The sequence below is a fragment of the Meleagris gallopavo genome, chromosome 1 (assembly GCF_905368555.1).
Source record: "Meleagris gallopavo chromosome 1, MGAL_WU_HG_1.1, whole genome shotgun sequence".
Lineage (NCBI taxonomy): Eukaryota > Metazoa > Chordata > Aves > Galliformes > Phasianidae > Meleagris > Meleagris gallopavo.
Genome location: NC_139404.1, coordinates 56,025,780 through 56,041,024, shown reverse-complemented (window position 1 = coordinate 56,041,024; position 15,245 = coordinate 56,025,780). Strand labels below are relative to the sequence as shown.

Genomic DNA, 15,245 nt, shown 5'->3' with positions numbered 1-15,245 from the left:
ATCTGAGATTCTGGCACAGTGCAATTATAGTACCAGATAGGATTAATCTCCCATTTCCTGAAAAGACCTTGTTAAGGCAGATATGATTTCAACATTGTCACTTTTTACAGTAGACTTCTCCCATATCATTTTAGATATTCAAATATCCTTTGGAAGCCTTTCTCTCCTTTCAATAGATGACTCTCTAAGCGATGCCACTGATTTATATCCCTGGGCTGCTTCATGATGGCTTTACTGTTGAATGTAAAGGCTTTCTTGCATTTCTGTGATTTTCTTTGACCTTTTCAGTCAAGCCACCTGTTGTCTTCTGCTTCTTCTTGTCCAAGGAAAGGCATCCATAAGAGTTTTTGGAGGAAAGATGTACCAGTTCCTGTGAGCAGTGTTAAGTGACTTATATTGGTGTTTAACAGTAGACACCTCAAAAGGCACCGATTCTTGACCATTTCCAGTCCTTTCCAAACTTCTTTATCTAGTCCATTAATTTTTGTTATCTATACCCATGTGTAATTGAGCCTGAGTGCTGACCTCACCTTCTTTTTATCAAATGTCTCACCTCTCTAACTGCTCTGTTTAATCTTATTAATAAATATCATGTTTCAAATGATGTATTTCAAATAAATGTGCCTTCATAGGAGACTGCTGAATTTAGCCTCTGTTCTGGAAGAGATCACTTACATAACCTTTTTATAAGCTGAAAACAGTACTGAAAATTACCTGTTACCCTTTCAGCCATGAAATTTAGAAAGCTTTTAGAAATTTTACCAAATACAGATTTTAACTTCCAAAAAAATTTTCTTCTTGAAAGCTTTCTTTGGTAGGTCTCACATTTGTGTAATTAAAATTTACAAATGTGTCAGAAAACGTACGAGTTGTATTCCTGCTGGAAAATCAGTGGGATATATGTTCCTGAGTAACCTAGAGATAAAGCTATGTGTTTCATCTCTTCCCCTCTTTTATCATTTGACTCCTTGCTTGAGTGGGTAGACTAGGAGCCTCTTGTGACACATGGCTCTTATCTTAAGTGAGGATTATGAAGCTTTTTTCCATGTTAATTTTAATCTGTGACTTATTGTGAAAATTCAGAATTTAGTCTTTCATTGCTAGAGTGATGGTTAAGTTGGGCTTTGGCATCATGTTTCCTGTCTGCTAAATGTTTACCAGTCAGAATCCTTTATTTTTAAATGAGGATTCTGACCAGTTCCGTTGTGAAATATAATTACAAATACCAGTTTGTAATACACTGAGCACATGACTTTTAACTGTACTTTGTGAAGTTCAGGCTAGTAAGCAAAATTGGCACACTCTATCTTTCTGATTCTTTTAATGAAAGGATAACAAAAAGTCATGCAACTTTTGGTTTTGTCTTTTCATGGGCAAGGAGTATATTCTGATGCTGTGAGTTTTATGGCATTCGCCTAAATTTTTCTCTGCAGTTCTTGGGACTTAAGAAGAAGTGATTTGTCCATCAATACAGTGCTGAGTAGTTTTGATTAGTCTTATATAACACAGTCGATTTTTTCAGCTGCAGTAAAAAAATAAAAAATATTTTAAAAAATCTAGTGCTAAAAAATGTAGTGCTGCGTTGTATTCTCAAATTTTTATCAAGTCAGCCAGTAGGCAGTTGGACTCATGCTGCAGCTCAGCTCAAAGGCCTTGCTATTCTTCTCACACCCTTTAAGAAGTAGGAACTCCACTGGAGAACTGTGGTTTGGAAGTAGAACTTTGTTGTTTTTTTTTTTTTATTGAGTATTCATGCAAATACAGAATGTAGTATTGCACAATTATTTGCACAATTTTTTTTTTTTTTTTGCATTGTTGCATAATAGCAACTTTATTGGCTGAAGGATAGGTATCATTCTACTGTTTTCACTTAGTGTGTTTTTGTTGGTATCTGTGTCCTTCTTAGAACTGAGAGAAGATGGTTTTCAGCCTCCAAGCTATTTAGTGCAAGGAGTGAAGGCTTTACTTACTGCTTTAAAATTATGGATGAAAAAAGAGGTAAGTACAAGTAGTTTTATTTACTGTTTTGGTGAACTCTGACTTTGTTTAGAAGTAATTGAAGATACTTAAGATTATTTTTCTGTTAATGAGTAATGAAAGGCTATGGAGAGTATGTGCTGCTGACCTGGGGAAGAGTCATGAAAATTTTATATTGTGTGACGCTAATGATGTCTTAGCCCAGCGAGTGAGTTCTTGTATGATGGCTGGTAGAAACAGAATCTTGCTTCATCTCAGCATGGGATAAGAATTCTAGAAAGGTCATTGAGCCTTTTGTTTATAGTGTCAATTCATCCTTGTCTGAGGCAATGGAGGTATGAAATGCTGTGATATTTAGGATTTTCCATCAACGTGAGTGCTTTAGAGAGTACATCTCAGGTATATCTAAATTGCTGAAAAGTCGGTTTCGATTGAGGAGGATATTAACTTCACTAGAGTACTGTCCCTGATGAGGATTTGCTGGCTTGTAAAATCGTTAGTGTGTTGTCAACATTGGCTTTGCTGCTACTCTCTAGGAAGGCTTATTTGCTTTGGCACAGCACTGGACTCATCTTCACCAAAGCGGCGTTATCCTCATTTCTGCAATGTTTTAATACTGCCTAGAGTTACATAATGCTGAGAATAGAGATTGAGTGATGCTAAAATATTTTTACCTGTCATGTCTTGATTTGAATTCAGTTTATGAAAGGTTTTTATTGGTATATGTATCTTCTGATTTCTCTGGTGCAGAGCGTCAGTCTGCAAGTTGGTTAATATGCACAATAAAGATGATGACTTATCCAGTCATCTGATCTTTTGGATTGTAGCTCTGGCTTCCTTCCAACTTACATAAGCAACAGGCCTCAGATTCTATTTTTAAGATGTTTGATCCATGTACCAGTAAGATTATTTGGGGTAACTGTACTGTTGTGGGCTTTTTTTTTTTTTTTTTTTTTTTTTTTTTAAATAGCTCTTTATAAAATTAATTTTATTTATTTTTTTTTTTCAAAGGATTGTGTTTTTACGTTATCAGAACGCTTAACTGTGATGGTAATTTATAAATATTGGTGGATTCATGTGCCTACCAGGACTATTTGAATATATGTATATTCTTGATCACCTGTTGTTTTTTTTTTCCCCAGCATTTATAAGTGGCTCTGGGCAGCCTGGTCGAGTGGTTGGCGACCCTGCCCATGGCAGGGGGGTTGAAACTAGGTGATCCTTGGGGTCCTTTTCAACCCAGGCCATTCTGTGGTTATACGATTCTATGAAATGATTTCTTGACTTCAATGTATCGCAGTTTTTTTCCACCATTTACTTTACCTGCTTAAGTATCAGTTTGAGTTTATTGACATATTTTAAGTTGCTTGGTTGGATTTTTTTCCCATAATTATTCTGATGCAGCTTAGTAGTTAGAAAGTTTTGATGTAAAGAGATACCTTTTATAGTAGCAAACAAGTGAGCTTGCAGATGGAACTTCCCTGGCTCAAAGTACTTGCACTTTACCTGTGAAATAATCCATTTCTTCTGATACAAACTGTGTTTGCTTTAGAGAGGCTTGTCAGTATTTTTAAACCAAGTGAAACTTTCCAGTCAGTGTTTTGGAAGATTGTATCAGAGTTGCTTCCTCTTGCAGTCATCATGGACAGGAAGGCTCTTTGGGACAGTCCTTATGTTGAAAGGACTGAGTGGTCCTAAAATTATCATTAAGTTACTGGAAAACTTATCTGATGTCAGAGATGCTGTGTTCCCAAGTATGAAGCAGAATATAAAGGTGATGCACTTGAGAATGAACAGTGGTAAATAATAGCAGCAGATTTTATCTTGCCTGTAGCATTAATGATACTGAAATGAATATAATGACCTAGGAAGCCAGATGCAGTGAAGTATGTTTACAGTATCAGTTTGCTTCTAGCAATAATTGTTGAATAGCAATAATTTTTGAAGTGCCGATAGCTGAAAGTGTCTGTGGGACATTTTTCCATTTAAATAGTTAATTCAGGGGATACCAGAGTTCATGTTAGACACTCTGTTCTATGTGTGAGTGTTTTGTCTGCTTCATTTTAACTAAGTGTGTCTTGGGGCAAATTTAAACTAGATACAAAATACAAAACTTGTTTTCCTAGGTCTAAATGTAGAAACTTTGGGCTTGCTCAGATTGGTAATAAATGTATAGTAGATCTGTCTGTGCTCTGCTACTATTTCAGAGGATTAAAAGGAGCAAACTCTTACAGCTTTCCAAGTTGTTTTCATAGGGAATGATATTGAATTGCTTTCTCCAACCTACCACATTTTACACAGGCTGAGAAGGTCATTTAAAAAATGAGATATGAGGCAGATGTCTAAAATTTGCTTGTTGGTTACTCGTTCTTCATTTGCTATTTAGGATATATTATTTCATAGCGAAATTCAGTTTTTTGAAAGTCTTTAATTATTTTCCTAAGTGTGTCTCTATACTGACTGTGCTGAAAGGGAAGTAAAAAAAGTTAATTATGGAAGAAGAAAATGAAGCAACTATCAGAATGGCTTTGTATTAACACTTCTTTGGAGTTTCTTGGATAAACTGTGAGATGTCTAACCTTGAGCTCTTGTATATCTTGAACATCACACGCTGGGGAGTATCTGCTCCCTTCTAAATCTTGGACTTGAAGCTTTGGTTTGTGTATTTCTGCCCTGGCAATTTGCTGTAATAATTAAATTAATCAGGTCTCTTCCTTCAATTTCTTTTTCCTGTAGTTTTGTTTATTTTATACTACCTCTGCTTAATTAATTATCTTCATCCTTTGCATGCAGCTTGTAACAGAACATGCCTTTGAAATTCCAGACAACATTAGGCCTGGACATCTCATAAAAGAGCTCTCAAAAGTGATTCGTTCCGTAGAGGTAAGAATGGAGGCAACCCTAAACTCTGTAGAAAAGTCTTTGAATCAGGGCCTTTGCTGATTATATTCACCTTTGTATTTATCTTAATGTTCGTTTTCTAATAGAAGATTAAGAGAAAACTGTTGGAAATACCATGAAGTTTGTATTTCAGATAAAGTATGGTGAGGATGTTTTATGTAATTGTTAAAAAAGCTCACACAATCGTAATGGTGAAGTTATCTGTAAATTTGTATTTCTAAACTGAACCCACACATATTTTATTATCATAAATTTATATATTGCTTATATATTATTATAACATAGAATATATTATATAATATATATTATATATATTGCAATAATTATGGATGTTGTGAGTTCCTTTGAAATTCTGTCTGTATTCTATTCTTCCAGCCCCTTGTCTGTTACTTGTTGTCCAGCTGCCATCTCATTTTTTTATGCTTTGTCCCTGTTTGTTGTATAGTCAGTGTTTTAGGGTTTTTTGCTCCTCCTACCCTCCATTGTAGCAGAGTTTTGCTCCTTTATTCCTTAATATCAGTTCTTGAAACTACATTTGCATGTGGAAAGAGTTCTGAAAACTGAAGGCAATACTAATCTATTGGCTGTAGTACCCTGCCTTCACAAATAAAACCCTGTATGTTGGTGCTGAGTTCTGTTATGGGAAAGCTTAAAAGCCCCACGTGGGGATGAAGAAGTATATAATTAAACCTTGTACAGCAAATAATAGCAAATATATAATACTTCTCTAAAAGTTCTTAAAATTTTATTGATATAACTTGTATTTTATTAGAGGAATGGGTAGCAGCACTTAATTTTTATTTTTTATTTTTTAAATTAAAGGAGGAAAACAACAAACCAGTGAAAACTCAGGGAATTCTTGGTGTGTGTTCAGCTTCACGGTCTTCACATGAAACAGCTTCTCCTCACCACTCGAGACGAAGGGTGAGGAAACTGCGAGACCATGCTACCAAAACTCCTTCTAATCTGGATATCTTAGAACTCCACACAAGAGAGGTACTGAAAAGGCTGGAGATGTCACCGTGGGAGGAGGCAAGTATTGTGTTACATAAAAGAAAAACAAAGCCAGAATAGAATAATTTCTAACATATTTTCAAAGGGAAAAGGTTTTAATGTGCATAAAGAAAGCAGCCTACTAATCTTTGCTGTATGAGCTATGGGTAGATAGTTCTCCTCATAGAACTTTCTCTCTTCCTTGGTGCTTTTTTGTGGACCTTCCTTCAACATTTTTTCCAAAAACGCCCTGAATCCATCACCTACTACATGCATAGTTTTTGAACTAAGGCTGCTGTAACTATTAGGTGCTACTTTGAATCTGCTCTGTGCAGAAAGTGGAAAGCTTTCAAACCTTTGGTTTCAAAGGTTTGCGTCTGTGAAGCTCTGTGCCAGACCTACTTCTCTTTTAGGTGAGCTTTTAGGTAACTGTTTACTATAGTTCAGTTACTGTAATTTGATGAGCTTCATTTTTTCTTTATGTTTCTGTTTTCTCTATGACTGTGTCTTCCTTCCAGTAAGCCTAAGATTGCCTTGGTCTCTAGCGTGGTTTTAACTGATTAGTTGTATTTACAACACCATCACAGACTGTATGAGAAAGATGTAGTCTCTTGATATATTATCTTTTCAGATTTGATGGCCTCGTTTCAAAAAATAGAAGCAGAAATGGGAGAAAGAGCATGAATATGGAAATAAGTAACCTTCTGCAAGGAAATAAGTAGTTTTCTGAGAATGAGAAATGCAGACAACTGTGTCGGGACCTATTGACCTTTATAAGACAAAAACAAGAGACATACATTTAGCTCCCAAAGAAAAGAAGCTGAGCTTCAGTTTTAGCACGAATAATAGACCTGTGCATTTGTGTATTTAAAATGTTTAGGAGTATCAGTCATTGTCACTTAACATAGAAAAATACTGTTCTCGTTTTTAAAAAAAAAAACAACAAAACAAAACTATTGTCTTCATTCCTTGTTTAGTACATAAACCTGTTATTTGATTCTGTAAGAGTTTGTGTCAAACATAAATTTCTTTTGTCCTAGAAAGTTTTTCTTTAGATGGGTTACTTTCCATTATGAACGTTTTGCTGTACTCTGAGTAAATTCTGGAATACTAATTCTAGAGAACAGACAGCTAATCCAGGAGTTGCTTTATCAATTCCCAGCCCAGCTTCTCAAAAAGAAATCCAAAAAGAGTATTGTAGAGATTTTGCAGGTATTACAGATGCTTCAGGAAACTGTAGATGATTCGAGGAAAAGGAAGAAACAGCTAACTGCATCTTCTGTGTAAACATGTTTTGTCTGAGCTTTCTTCAGTTGGTTATCAGAAAAGTAGAACCATCCTGGTGTTGAGTTGAAGCTTTTGTCATGTGCAGAAAAAGTGATAGAAACTAATACTAATCAATAGTGTTTTTACTTCTTTAGGACATAGCAAACTCAAAACTGAATGGGAGATTTAACAAGCCCTTTCAACCGTCTTCTACAGTACCTGACTGGCGAACAAAGGACAACGATCTTCGCCTTGTGCTGTCAAATGGAAGAATCATTAGGTACAAATAGTTGATTGGGAATCACTTATTCCTAGTCACTATGGACCAAGAACATGCTATTTTTATAATAATAGTGTTTATTTTTTGTTTCTGTAGCTCTAGGTTTCCTTTTAAGATTCACGTGAAAAATATAGAAGAAATATGTTGACTGTTGTGTTTGCTGTCCCCTAGTGGAATCACAGTTATGGAGTGAAGAGTAGGAGATGCTTTGCAAGCTCCTTTCCTATGACGTTTCATTCAGTTGCTCAGTTGGGTCACTGTATTAGAGTAATTTTAATTAAAGATATTTTGGTGTAAAGCTTTGCACCTGGTTGTTAGTTACAATTGCCTAGGGTGCAAAACGGGAGTATATGCAGTTCAGAACCAAGAGGTGAATATAAGAGAATGTTCCTGTTATTGTCTCAGTGACGTCCTGTAAATAATTAAGTAAAAGAAAACAATTGCTTTGCATTTGTAAGAATAATATGTTATTTTTCTTGTGAGACAGAGATGAAAGACGTCCGTTTACAGATCGAAGTCTTTACACGGCAGATAGTGAAGACGAAGATGACAGGACAAGGTCGAAAAAGGTGACTGTTAAGAGAGAAGATCAGACCTCAGGATTTGAAGGAGAAGGGAACGCAGATGCCCAAAAACCACTGAACAGTAAGCTTGTCTCTAAGCCCTATCAATTCAACATTTTGATGGTCTTAAGGAGGGTCTAATATTGTGATATCTGACTGCTGTTTTACTGAAGTATAGAGAGGATAGACTAACAGATCGAATAAATTAGTATTAAAAATTGCAATAATGGGTTTATCAAGTGTTACTGGATATTTTTATTCTCCTGAAGAAGCTAACAGCAGTTGAAACAACAGTAGAGTTGAAAGCAAAGCTAATCATTTTACATTGGTGCCATTTTGGATACTTTCGTCATCTTTCAGAGTGGAGGTTTAATTGGTGTTTTAGGTATTATTTGAAAGTAAGGTATTTGTTAATGTTGGTCAGTTCCATAACGTAGGAATGCTGATTTATTTATTTATTTATTTAATCAAAATTTATCATATAATTCACTCGAGAGAATTAAAATTCATCTGGTACCAACCCCATCTTATCTTTCTTCTTTTGTGTTCCATTTGGTGGCTACTTATTTGATGGTACAATTTTGTACACTTTGCCTAATGAACAGGTTTATTCCATACAGGCAAAGAATAGAACTTAGCATTAATGAAATCTTAATGCTTTCAGTGTTTTCAGTTATGTGCAAGGTTGAGGAGGAATTCATTATTGTCCATAAAACACTCCTCTTTCCAGTACTTTGTATCTAAATCATCTATCACTAGGAGTTTGTCTTTGTTGGCCTTTCTGTAACCTCAAGTCTTTCTGCTAGGTGTTCAGCAGTGCTGATCACAAAGTCTGTTAGTGAATTACCAATAGAAAATGCCTGTTTTCTGTACTTTTTTTTCAGTAGCACTGCCTGAGTATGGTGAAAATTCAGCACTTGTTTAACTCTCTGTTTAGTTATGAAATTCACATACTTTCACTGTAGGGCTTACCAGAGGCTGAGAGGATGTGTATTATGAAACTAAGGTCAATGTTTATAAGATAAATAATTAAAAAAAAAAACAACCTCTAGAGACTTTCAGTTCCCTTGGTTTCCTGCACATCTGTAACAACGTTTATGAGTCCATTGTCAGCCTGGTAAAATATTTAATTATTTTTGCTAACAAAGTGGTTTGTAATCTCTGTGGACTTGTGAAGGGTCACAGAGGACAATGTTTAAAAATCTGCACAAGAATGAGATCCTCCTATGTACTTAAGAACAAAAAAGGCAAATGCTTATTGGGTAAAGGTTAGGCATAATGTTGCGTTTATCCACTTAAAAAAATTAAACTAAGTTTTACACTTGAATTGAAGATCAAATCATACATAGAAATGGTATATTTTCTTAAAAATTGTTGTTTTTACTTGATACCTCAATAATTTGGCAGAGGGCATCTAAATCTAAGAAACATTTAGAACTATAAGTGAATGTTGAGATTCTTCCAGAGGTTGAGCACTCAAGGCTTTCACTAGTTTGTAATTCAATGGTAAGAGTCTGCAGACCTCTCTGTTAAGAATCACCTACTTCTGGTTATGTTATTTTGCCTAACCTGAAGGCTTATAGAGAGGGAGAATTTTTTCTTCGGCTGAGAATTCCATAAATGAACTACCTGTTTCTATAAACAGGCTGCTGCCTTCCATTGTTCTTACTGGGCTTTTGGCCAAGAGATAATGTTTGTAGAGAGATGCCTTTAAATAGGTCAAGTTATACAACTTTGCGTATCATGCCAAGATTTGGGTTCTAAATGGTGACCAAGGCTTAGGAGAGATCTGGTATAGAAAACAGAAAAAAAGGAAACTAGACACTTGTTCATTGCTTTGCTCATGGCTTGCAAAATAAACAAGAGTTAGAAATGGACAGTGGTTTGGCTGCTTGTAGGTATATTTGCACAGCCAAACTGTGCAGACCAAACCTGAGACTCATACAATGTTATGTCATATATGGCAGTACCCAGCCCCAGATGAAACAGAAAATATGAGGTTCTACATTAGCATTGCTTGTCTTACATCTTACATCTTCACTATTTTGGTACTTAACTAGTTATGTGCATGTCTTGTCAAACCATTCACCTTCTCATATATTTTGGTAAAGGCTTACATTTCTTCTTAGAAGTTTTGTTGATTAAATATTAGGAATTTCGAGTTTCCTAGGATTGAAATGAGAGTAGTTCTTGAGGATCCTTTATCAGTGTTATTTTTTCTAATTGTGGCTCACTATTCACACACAAATTTTTGCCACTTCTAACTTTGGAGAAGGGTTTTTCTTGAAAAAGGCATGATATAGTATTCTAAAGGAGAATTCAGTTGAGTTGTATGATAGTGTTATTTTCTGTATTGTCTGTTTTATTACTTATCCTGGGAATCTTTTTCTTTCCTTTTTTTCCTTAGGCCAAAGGTTTAAATTATCATCAGAAATCTTCCCCTCTTCTCTTCCCTCTTTTTTGATCTACATTCATTCAGAATATGTACTTTATTGTCATATGTTGAATATTTTGGCCTAAATTCGTTTACAGTTTTGTTGCTCATTTACTGTATTGGGACATCCCTCACAGTTCTTTGTACTGCTGTTTTAAGTTTAGTTATAATTTGGTGTCAGGCTTATTCCCTTTTTGATAATCGGTCTTATTCTTAGCTTTCTTCTAACTCTTAAAATTTCAGAACTTATTACTATTCCTTGGAATATATTTGATGCCTATTTATGAGTCTTGCCACAGTCCACAGTAGAAACAAAATCCTACTGGAAATAGGTTACCAACTATCTCTCTAATGCTTGTATAATTAATTAGCTACAAAGATTGCATTCTTTTTATGTTTCATATAAGTCTGTCAAAAGAAAGACAGCATTCTAACACTACTTGTCTTTGTTTCATAGCTGATTTCTGATCTGTGTTAGTACTTAATATATGGTACTTGTTTCAGTTTCCTATCAGAGACTTTGTAAAAAGCACTTCAGAATTTTTATGCTGCTTTCTTTTCACACTACTTTCTTGACATACATTCAAAAGTTCTTGATTCTGTTATTGATACATGTCTTTTCTCCAAAACATACTTGCCAGGTAATCTGTGTATTGTAGTCTTCCGTTAATTTGTACTTAACCAAAATTTCAGCCAGCAGCCTGGATATAGATACACAGCCTTAGATGATTCTGAACCCTTAAAATTTGATATTTGGAACACAGGCTGTCCTAAGAGGTGAATGCTTCTGAGAGCATCTTAGCTTTGTATTTGAGTTCCTTCAGGATTATAAAAGTAAATCAGGTGGACTAGATGGCTGATTTAATTGATTATTTTGTCACATGCCAGTGTTTTTGATGTCTGTTTTGACAGGTCATTCTCTGATTGTACTTTATCTTACTATTAGCAAAACTTCTCCTCTTCACCCCTTTCTTTACAGATCTTGATGTGATGAAAACCAATGAAAGAACATTGTGAATCATCACAATAATATTTTAATCTTCTGTAACAAATCGTCATTGTAACCTCTGTTTGGCAGCTCTGCAGTAGCACAAAGCATTCAGAATATCTGAATTGTGATTGTAAAATTGCAAGTAACACAATGTTTTGTTGTTTTGCTTTTTTTTTTCCTTTGCCTTTGTCATTGAGTATTTTCTGACTTCTGTGAGTAGTGTTTCTCTGTGACCACTCTTATTTTTACAACAAGGAAATCTCAGGCTTAGAGTCTAAGAGTGAATTGCATCTAGTGCTAGCCTACTCCACGCTTTCTGGGACCCACTCCTGACTTTAGCATATATACAAAAGTGACAGTTGTCTGAACTGTCATTGTTGCCACCTGTGCAGTTTGTGTTCTTTGGGCAATAAAAGGTGCATGTGATTTCTGTTCCTCTGCCCTCATCCCGTGAGCCACTTTACAAGTCCGCTTGTCAACAGTGGTTGATTCAGAACTTTGAGGAAACTTGACTTGTGAACCAGATCAGTGAATAGTTATGTTTTTGTTATTGTTGAAAACAGATTGTTAACACAGAACTGTTAATTTTTTACATTCCTCATAATTGTTAAATATTCCGTTTAATAAATATTGACCTTTATATTTTAATTTTTCTCTTCACAGTGTTCTTTGAAAGTGTGAAATCAGAACTCAGGAAAGGATCCTCAGTGTACTCTGATATTTCTGATTCAGAAGAATCTGAGCCTGATTGCACTACACAGGTAGGGCTAGAAAAAGTTAACAAAGCAATTCAGGATAGTTTTGTTCACTTCAAATTTATCTGGGAAATAAAATATTTAATGCTTGTTCAAGGCAATATTTCAAACTCTACACTTTTGCCTCATTCTTAATTTATTCTTGTACTGAGGAAAGTGGCAAGATGTGCCATCTTGAGCCAAATACTATGATCTCATTTGCCATTAAGATGGGATTGGCAAAGGAGGACTCTGCTCTGGATCATACAAAGGCTGGGAAAGGATAAATAACAGTTACTGTGTTCATTTCTTCTATAATGAAGCTAAATTTAATCATTTGAGTTATGAGTGTCTGCCATGCTGTTTCATTTTAAAGCATGGTTAAATGAAAACAATCCTATAAATATCCAATTTATTTTTAATAGCCTTAAGTGGCTAACCCCTAATGAGGCATTTCAGACTACTCAAAATAAATGGAGATCCTCCTTTTGAATGCCTAGGCTTTAAATGGTATCTTTACAATTAAATTAAATACTTTATACAAGCATGTAACCACCCTTGGATCACTTTGTCATGGAATGAAATGTTTTGTATTAAATGCCACCGATTCCTTAGTTGCACTATGTTCTTCAGCTTCCTAATTTCTAATAGTATTTAATGTTTGTATTTTTTTGTTGTAATGATGTATCCAAAATGAATTATCTCAGTAGTTCCTGTAAATCTTTCAAATGTTTTTATATTGCAGAGAAGATCTTAACAAGACAGTAGCTTTCTTACTAATGTCGAATTGTAGTTATAACATCATTACCCATTTGTGTCACTTCAGAAGTGTCGAAGATTAAAGAGCTTCTTCTGAGAAAGAAGCTATTGTTTAAAAACATCCCCTGGTGATCTGCTGCATTGACTTGCAGTTATTGTGGTTGGTGGTGGCAGTCTTGAAGGGCTATGATCTTCCATTTTCTGATCTTCCACTCTGAAGCCTATTATTGAGTTATCACCTATAGTCTTTGGCTTGAATTAAAATGTGTTGTTGTCTGTACTTGTTGAAAATAATTAGTCTGAATTACTGAGCTGAATGTATCTATGGTAGCCCTTTCTTCACTTAAAGGCATGTTAAGATGCATATTGTTACTTCACCTTTGAGAAGGTTTTGCTCATACAAGCTGTAATCTCGTCAGGAGTTGACAAGCACTTTCATTCAAGAAATTAGGCTTTTCCAGTATAAGTGAGGCAACACCTGCTGTGTCCCTGTTCTTGCTGTGTTCTGGGTTTACCTGAGAGCTATCACTTGTAGATATGCTGCTGATGGAAGTTATCTTGCATTTGTGAGAGTGGGAGTGAGAAACTGTTAACTGTGGCAGCACATGTCTCATTATAAGTAGCAGGAATAATTCTGGGCTGCTCCTTGGAACTCTTGTTCCATATTTTTTTCCTCTACTTTGAATACTGAAGAAAAAATAGTAATTAGTCTTTAAAAATGAATGCTGTCATTTGTGCATGCTTTAATGTTTGTAGAGTTCTCTGTAAGAAAAAAAGTATTTGAAGATGCTTGCTGCAATATTTGGATAGATAATATCTTAGTTGTTCATTCAAGTTAACTGCATTCTGGATACTATATGTATATGTGCCTACATGTATCACATATATACACACATGTATATCAAAATGTTATACTTAGAAGCTCTAGATTGGGTGTTTTTTTGTTTTGTTTTGTTTTTTTGTTGCTTTTTTAATAAATTAAAGTAGCATCTCTATTTTAGATGGCATGATGACAATTCTGTATACTGTTTGCTTTTGTTTCAGCAAAAGGATTCCTCCACAGAGGAGTCGGAAAGCTCAGGTGATGAAGAGAAACAGGAAGTAACATCAAATTTCAAGGAGGAATCTAAGGTCATGAGAGACCTTTGTCAAACTACCCAGAAGCCATCCAGAAATGAAACTCCCAGTAAAAAGTAAGCACATTGTTGGCATTTGTTTATAAATTAGTACTGGGCTTTTTCACACTAATATTTATGTTTCTGCTTTATATGAACATAAAAACAATTCATTCAGGGAGATTTACTGTTCTATTTTGAACTGTTTCATATTTACATATTTTTCTAGGGAATGTCCTACCTCGACAAGTACAGAAGAAGAAGCTATTCAGGGCATGCTTTCTATGGCAGGATTGCACTATACCACATGTTTACCAGATCATACTCAAAGCACAGACTGCACAGATAAAAGAACCTCTCTTCAGGAACAAAGAAGCTATCCTAGAAGTAGGCATAAAGACAGACAGCCTTCTCAGAGCCACAAAACAATAGAATGTGGTAAGTATCTGAATTAATGACACCACTGCTCTCTGCTGTGTTGAAGGAACTGCTTAGAATAAGTACTCAAAGATTTAAGAACTGTAGTCAAGCTTTTAAGTAAATTGGAGCAACTTTTTAAAAGATGGGAGCTTTTAGTTTTCTTCTGCTGTAAAAGCTAAAAGTTGCTTTGTAAAGCAAGGGCAAACTTAGCTTGAGAAGTCATCAAAACACATCTTCTAAGTGTTGTCACATATAAGTTTTGTGACATTTTAATAAGAATGACAAAGTTATGGTTAGATTGACAGTGTATTCTCCTTCAAAAAAGATTGACAGAACCTACATAGTTACAGCTTTCATGACATGTGTGTTACACAGATATCCATAGGAATGTGCTTGAGTTCTTTCATGTAACTTTAGAAAGCACATTCAGGTTTACTCCTGAAATTCTGCTATGAAAGCAGTTCATTAAAGGGGATTTTAATCTTGAAGAGGAGAATTCAGAGATTTGGTGTTGTTTTTTTTTTTCCTTTATGTTTTTGTCAGAGGCATTTTAACATCTGTGGAAAACAGGCATTTGTTAAATACATTTTGGGAATGACAGACAACAGAGCATTTAACACTAATTTCCTCAGAGGAATCAAAATCAGTTTTTGAAACAGAGAGGATAGGTCAATATGTGTGAAAATTCTTTGCATGAGAATGAAATTAAAGAGGCTTATAATTGAGGAAAAAAAAAAAAAAAGAACCTCGGTAGCAAAAGGGTGCTAATTCAAAGAACTAACAGTACCTTGAGTTTGAGCACAAAACAGAAA

At 35.1% G+C, this 15,245-nt stretch overlaps 1 protein-coding gene across 1 annotated transcript in view; it reads left to right on the top strand.

Moving 5' to 3' along the window:
• KDM7A (lysine demethylase 7A) overlaps window positions 1-15,245 on the top strand; it is a 59,668-nt gene that overhangs the window by 35,657 nt on the left and 8,766 nt on the right. Inside the window, exons 10-17 of the mRNA XM_085228603.1 lie at window positions 1,907-1,998; window positions 4,771-4,860; window positions 5,701-5,910; window positions 7,293-7,417; window positions 7,905-8,062; window positions 12,069-12,166; window positions 13,943-14,091; window positions 14,243-14,451. Of these exons, the coding sequence (XP_085084729.1) occupies window positions 1,907-1,998; window positions 4,771-4,860; window positions 5,701-5,910; window positions 7,293-7,417; window positions 7,905-8,062; window positions 12,069-12,166; window positions 13,943-14,091; window positions 14,243-14,451 (1,131 nt within the window). The remainder of the gene's footprint in view (window positions 1-1,906; window positions 1,999-4,770; window positions 4,861-5,700; window positions 5,911-7,292; window positions 7,418-7,904; window positions 8,063-12,068; window positions 12,167-13,942; window positions 14,092-14,242; window positions 14,452-15,245) is intronic.